A 6,590-nucleotide genomic window follows, 5' to 3' on the forward strand; every position below is an offset into this window, starting at 1 on the left:
GAGGCTGCCGGGGCCTGCCTGGTCCTGGGCTGGGGGGGTCGGGGAGGGGGGTGGCAGGGGGATGGGGATGGGGTCGTGGCCGTGCCCAGCACCTCGTGCACAGGGCAGAGGGGGCAGTGCCAGCGTTTGCAGCGTTACATAAAGGCTGCGGCTTTCCAAAAATAACCCCCGGTGCTGCCGCGTCAGGGTTTTTCCAGCGCCTCTGTCCCTTTCCACAGCATCTCCTGCCCGCTCCCAGGGCTGGTGGCCAGGCCCGGGGGGGGGATGTGTGGAGCTGCCATCCCTGGGTCGTGCCAGGCCCTGTGCCCTCCAAGCAGGGCTCATCCCGTGGTGGGATTGCTGCGCCCGACCTCAGCGTCCTGCAGGCTCTCCAGCCTGTCCCCTTCCCACAGTCCTGGGGGATGAGCTCTGACATGGGGGGGCTGTTCTGGGGGTTGAGGGGTGCCATAGGGTGCTGGTGGGACACTGAGCTGTCCTGGCACTGCCCTTTTCCCTGGGGCACCATGACCACGCTTGGGGACACACCAGGCTGGGGCAGAGATGGGTTTGAGCCCACCCCAGGGCCTCGTGCAGGTCCCTGAGCAACCCCTCCGGAGCTTTTCCCTTTGGGGGGTTGGTGGCTGTGAAAGGCGAGTGCCCGGCCCCCAGTGGCAAAAGCTGCTTCCAGAACAGTCCATGGGGGGCTGCGGCACCGCTGCTGCCCGGGGCTGGGATGAGCTAAATCCAGCAGAGCCAAGGCAGGGAATCGCAGGAGCTGTGCTGAGTGCTGGGGCAGCTCCGTGCTGAGGCACTGAGGGGACAGGATATGGCTGCAGGGCCCTGCTCTGGGACCTGGGACAGGTCCATGAGGGTCCAGAGCTGGGGACCTGAGGGGATTAAGCCAGGAGATGGGGAGGGCAATGCTGGGTCCCCCTGCGGGGCTGCAGCAGGAGACACGGGCAAGAAAGGAAGACTCCAGGGCTGGGAACGCTGGAAACCCTTGGTCACACCCCGACCTGTCCATGGCCTGATGGGTTCCTTGCAAAGCTGCACTGTCACCTCGGCCCCTCCTGCCCTGGAAACCCCATCACCTGGAGATGGGGCAGCCGCACACCCGGGGGGCTGCTCACTGGACCCTCACTGCACATCACTACTAGGGTGGGCTCTGGTGACAACACCCTGTGGGTGACCCCCATGTGCAGCCATCCTGGGGTAGGGGACGGGGCAGAGGTGACCCCGGGGGGCTGCAGCCCATCACAGCCGTGGGACCCTCGGGAAGGAGCGGGTCTGGGGTCTGCTCATGCTGGGTGACGCGTGCTGGGGTGACAGGGGGAATCCAGCTGCTCTGTGGGGTGAAGGGGGCTGCACAGCGCCCAGGGAGTCTGACAGTGTCCCCTTCTCTGTGAAACCTCCTCTACTGCAGCCCCCAGCCCCGTGCAGCCCCCTGGCTCAGCTGGTGGGACGATGCCAGCAAAGGGTCCCCTCTGCTGCCCGTGACCCCCAGCTCAGCCCGGGCTGTGCTCCCATCCAGGCACATCCCAGCCATGGGGACACATCCCAGGCTGAGCCCCTCGTGACCTCAGCTTTGTCCTGGTGTCGCAGAGGAGCCCCTGTGCCGCCACTGCTCCCACTGGGGTGCTTCTCAGGGACCCCAAAAGAGCAGGGAAAACACGGCAGGAGCCCAAACACCCCACACCTGAGCGCCCCGTGCTCAGACCCCCGGCGCTGCAGCTGCAGCCAGGAGCGTTCCCGGCCCCTGCCCGAAGCCCCGGGGTCGGGACGGGGCTCCCGCGGTGCCCCCGGCGCTGGCACGGCCGGGCCGCAGACGGGCAAAGCCAGACGTTCACCAGCGCTTCGAGGCGTTTTATCGCGCATGGAAAGAGCCGAGCTCAGCAGCTCCGGCGGCGGCTGCCGGGGGGATCAAGTCTCTGGCCCCGAAACGCCTGAAGCGGGGCTGGCGGGGCTTTGTTGGCCAGGGCCGCCCCGGCTCTTGGCACGCGTTCGGCTGATGCTTGCAAAGTCCAAATCTCCTCGCCACCAAGCCGACAAAGCGGGTGACTCGAATGTGACAGGTAATGAAATAACTCGGGCTTGGTGCTCGGGCAGACAAAGGCTGAGGCGGATCAGCTGACCCTGGTTTTCATTGGGGTTTAATCCAGCATTCTCGCTTTGAATCGGGCTTTAACTATTTTGTAAATAGTTTTGGCACCTCTCTGCTGCAGCTCGGTATAAATTCCACCTCCCGGGCCCAGCCCGTCACTGGCTCAAGCGGGTACTGGTATAACTGGTAAGACTTTGCTATTTATCGTCCTGTCTTTTGCCGTAGCCTCCTCCCGACCCCCGGGGCCGGGGTCCCTTCCCGGTGCCAGCGGGGTGTGGGCACGCAGCGGCCGAGCCGGGCACAGTCCCGTCCCCGCAGCTCAAAGCAGGATATCAGCACCCGGCCAGGGCTCCGTTTCTTTTTAGTCAGGAATGGGTTTTCACCCGTTTTGGAGCTGCTCAGATGCTGAGGGTCCCTAGGGGCTTGAGGATGGGGCTCCTGGTGGTGCCAGGCTGGGCTGGAAGGGCTCGGCACGGGCTCCTGGGGGCTGGGGCTGGCGGGGGCAGTCGCAGTGCTTCTCTCCATTGCCCCTTCAAGCACCCGCCCGGGACGCTCAGCTGTTCCTTGCTGGACAGGGGCAGCAGGAAATCCTCGACCACGGGGCCTGGGCTCCACTGGGAATGATTTAGGAATTCCCTCACTGGAGACAGGTCCCAAGGGCCATTGCCTGTGCTCTGAGCCTGGGGAGGTTTGGGGTGCTGAGCAGCCCTCAGCAGGGTTTGTCCCTGGCAACCCCAGCCTGAGCTCATCCTGCTGCAAGCGCTGGTCCCAACACCCTCATCCCTGGGCAAACTGCAGGGTACAGACAGGGGCACGGACACGGGGCACGGACACGGGGCTCTGAGCACGGTCCCAGCGTGTCCTCAGTGGCAGATTTTAACGTGCTGAGTTTCCCCCCCAAGGCAGCAGACAACCCAGCTGATGATGGCTTCCGAGCACCAAATGCCAGCCTCCAAGCAGCAGCAAGCCAGCTCCAAGGTCAGTGGGAGACTGCCCGGCTCTGCACGGGGCCAGGGCACCCTCAGCCCCTCTGGGTGCCCAAATCATGCCCAGAGACCCTGCTGGGAGCAGCTGAGCTCCCCTTGCCACTCCTGGCCGGTGCCAAGCACGGCTGGCTGTGCTGCTGAGCTGTCTGCAGCAGGACGAGGGGATGGGGAACAGGAATGGGGAATTTTTGGGCATCCTGCAGCCTCAGGTGGAGAGGTTGGGAACAGACCAAGTGCTGATCTCCCCCCACCTCTGCACACGCAGCAGATCTGTCCCCGCCGCCCGCTGACCCCTGAGATCTGTGCTGAGCTGGCGGCCCCGGGGCTGTCCCCGGGCTGTCCCCGGGTGTCTGGGTCGCTCTGTCCCTCTGGCGGCTGCGGTGCTCCAGCCACGACCAGAGTCCCTCAGCTGTTTTCTGCCCGCTGTGGGCATCCCTCTGCCGGGAGCACCGGGGCACTGGGACAGAGCTGGCAGGGCCTCATGGGCACCCGTGAGCGAGACCTGCATCCTCAGAGGGATGGCAGCGATGGCTTGCACTTGCAGGCTCCTTAAAAGCCTCTGGAGTGCAGTTTTGGGAGAGGGAGAGGTCTGGGCTGCTGCAGATGTGCTGCCCCAGTGGCCGGGGACAGCGTGTGCCCCCCAGAGTGGCGGCAGGGACGGGGTGGCACCCGCGCTGAGGTCCTGCTCTCTTCCAGATTGCCATCTTCGAGCAGGAGAACTTCCAGGGCCGCTGCCATGAGCTCAGCGGGGCCTGCCCCAACCTGAAGGAAGCCGGCGTGGACAAAGTGGGCTCCATCCTGGTGCACTCCGGACCGTACGTGAGGGGCGCTGGGGGCCGGGCGGGGCTGGGAGGGAGGCGGCTGGGGAGGAGGGGTCTCCCCGCTGCCACACCCGCACCGCAGCCCGGATTTTGTGCGGCCAACAGCGCTGAGCTGCTCGCCCACCTCACCCCAGGGAGTGCCCGGTGCCAGGGGTGGCCAGGAGGTGAGCAGGGGGACGCAGTGGGTGGACAGAGGGTGGCGTTGTCACCTGGACAGGCTGATAACCCCGCTGAGTGGCAGGGAGGGCGGGTGGGCATGGGCACAGACCACAGCGTCACCCCCAGTTTGGTTTCCCTCCCTTCGGGTGCAGGGACAGGTGAGACTGGGATGCGTTTGGTGCCCTCTCCTCACCTGCTGGCCCCCTGTGTGCTCTCCGGGCAAGGGAGAGCCCCTGGAAGGTTCCCAGCCTGCTCCCGGAGCAGCGGGGCAGCCGCAGAGCGCCCTGGTAGCAGCACAACCCCAGCTGGGACATTTGGGGGATCCCGTGAGTCCCCAGGGACCAAGGATGTGCGGCCACCCCCGGCGGGAAGCCCAGCGGTGCCACTGCTGGCCGGAGGCGCCGCAGCTCCCCGCGGGCACCTCCCTGGCACCTCTCCCTCCCCGGCACGGAGCAGGGGACGCGGCTGGGGCTCAGCCCGGGCGCTCGCCGGGGGCGGTGCCAGGGGCCGATCCCCTCTCCGCTGCCCCCTCTGAAGCGCGCACCCTGCTCTCTTCCAGCTGGGTGGGCTACGAGCAGGCAAGCTGCAAAGGGGAGCAGTTTGTGTTTGAGAAGGGGGAGTACCCCCGCTGGGACTCCTGGACCAACAGCCGGAGAAGCGACAGCATCACTTCCCTGAGACCCATCAAAGTGGTGAGAGCACCCAGACAGCCACTACCCACCCGCCAGACCAAGGTCTGCAGCCAGAAGTCTTCCCCAGCCTTCCCCCGCCCTCCCCAGCCCCGCGGGCGGAGGGGCACCCCCTCCTGCGCACCCTCGCCCCAGCCCTCGGGGCCCGGGGAGCCGTGGGGGGGTCGGAGGGGGAGCGGGGGCAGTGGCAGGTGACCCCAGAGCGGAGGACGTCTGCTGGTAAGTCTGGCAGTGCCCGCGCAGGCAGCGGCTCTCTGAGCTGGATGGAGGGATGCGGAGCAGCCCCGGCATCGGTGGGAGCGGCGGCACGAGGTGCCGGCCCTGGCCTCGGTTTCCCCATAGCCCTGGGCTCTGCCCCCCCTGCCCAGCCCCGCGGGGCCGGCAGCCGCTGACCCCCGTCTCTGCTCTCCCGGCTGCAGGACAGCCAGGAGCACAAGATCGTGCTGTACGAAAACCCCAGCTTCACCGGCAAGAAGATCGAAATCATAGACGACGATGTGCCCAGCTTCCACGCGCACGGCTACCAGGAGAAGGTCTCATCCGTGCGGGTGCAGAGCGGCACGTGAGTCCCGGGGGCGGCGGGGGAGGGTCCCGGGAGGTGCCGGAGCATCCCCGCGGGGCCGGGAGATGCGTGCCTTGCCTTGTATGACCCCTCCCGGCTTGCCTCGGCAGGTGGGTGGGATACCAATACCCTGGCTACCGGGGCTACCAGTACCTGTTTGAAAAGGGGGACTACAAGGACAGCTCAGACTTCGGCGCTCAGCACCCCCAGATCCAGTCGGTCAGGCGCATCCGGGACATGCAGTGGCACCAGCGCGGTGCTTACCACCCCACCAACTAAAGCCCCCGGCCCGTGCCGGGGCGCGGGGAGCGGAGCAAGCGTTCCCCCGGCCGCCGCTGAGCCCCCGCGGCCTCGCCTCCCGCCTCCCCCCGTGTGATGCGCGCGCTGCCGAAGCAACTCAATAAAGCTTGGAGTTTCAAAGTCCCAGCTCTGCCTTTTTCATTCCCCGGGATGCCCTCCGCGCTCCCGGCTGGGGACGGGGGGGGGGGGGGGCCTCATCTCGGCGTCACCCACCGCCGGGGCCATCGGTGAGGGTCGGGACCTGGGGCTCAGCTCACCCTGTGCGGATCTGGGGCTCAGCCCTGGCCCGGGGGGCACGGCCGAGCCCGTGGCTCACACCCTGCTGCGGGGACAAAGGTGTCCCCTGAGCGCCGGGGCAGATGCCACAGACGCTGAGGGGGTTCGGGGAAGGAAGGGGATTGTTCGGTCGGGCCACCTCCAAGCCGAATAATGGCGTTAGCTATTAGGCACCGAAAGCTTTAATTAGTAATAGCGCTTTAATTTAGCGGTCGCGGTGTTGGACGGTGCTTTTATAATCATGGCAAAGGAAGTGGAGGGACGCAGCAGCACCTGCTCGGCCGGGGGCTCCGTGTGGTGGCAGAGGCGGTGGCGGTGACGGAGGTGGCCGGGCTCGGTCCCCTCCGGCAGCGGGACGTGGCCGCGGCGGCCGCTCCGTGTCCCTGCGGCTGTGTGGGCACGGGGAGCCGGTGACGGGCACAGCTGGGGGACACTTGACGGGGCACTCCGGGCACCCCGCGGCTCCTGCCGCTGTCCTCTCCCTCTCCCGGACCCGCCTGGCTGCGGTGTTTTGGTGCGAATCCCGGCAAAACCGGGAATCTCAGCGAGTCAGGGATGCGCAAGATCCCCTCGTCAGCTCCCCCGTCCCGCCGCCGCGGCGGAATGGGGTTTGAGCCCGAATCCTCCGTGTACCAGGGACATTTCCCTGTGCCCGGCAGAGCCCCCCAGGCGGGCACAGCCCAGCCCACGGGCGACCAGCCCGGTTCATCACTCGCC

General features: G+C 67.0%; 1 protein-coding gene across 2 annotated transcripts; it reads left to right on the forward strand.

Moving 5' to 3' along the window:
• Positions 1-2,999: 2,999 nt before the first annotated feature.
• On the forward strand, positions 3,000-5,712 carry CRYBB2 (crystallin beta B2). 2 transcript variants are annotated; one of them, XM_040081294.1, is made up of 5 exons: positions 3,000-3,058; positions 3,763-3,881; positions 4,606-4,780; positions 5,155-5,297; positions 5,408-5,712. In XM_040081294.1, exons 1-5 carry the CDS (start codon positions 3,002-3,004, stop codon positions 5,574-5,576), a joined length of 663 nt encoding a protein of 220 aa, XP_039937228.1. In that variant the 5' UTR covers positions 3,000-3,001; the 3' UTR covers positions 5,577-5,712. The 2 variants fall into 2 exon arrangements, with proteins under 2 accessions (XP_039937228.1, XP_039937229.1); XM_040081295.1 differs by having other exon boundaries at positions 3,005-3,058; positions 4,606-4,738; positions 5,408-5,576.
• Positions 5,713-6,590: the final 878 nt, after the last annotated feature.

The sequence above is a fragment of the Hirundo rustica genome, chromosome 17 (assembly GCF_015227805.2).
Source record: "Hirundo rustica isolate bHirRus1 chromosome 17, bHirRus1.pri.v3, whole genome shotgun sequence".
NCBI lineage: Eukaryota > Metazoa > Chordata > Aves > Passeriformes > Hirundinidae > Hirundo > Hirundo rustica.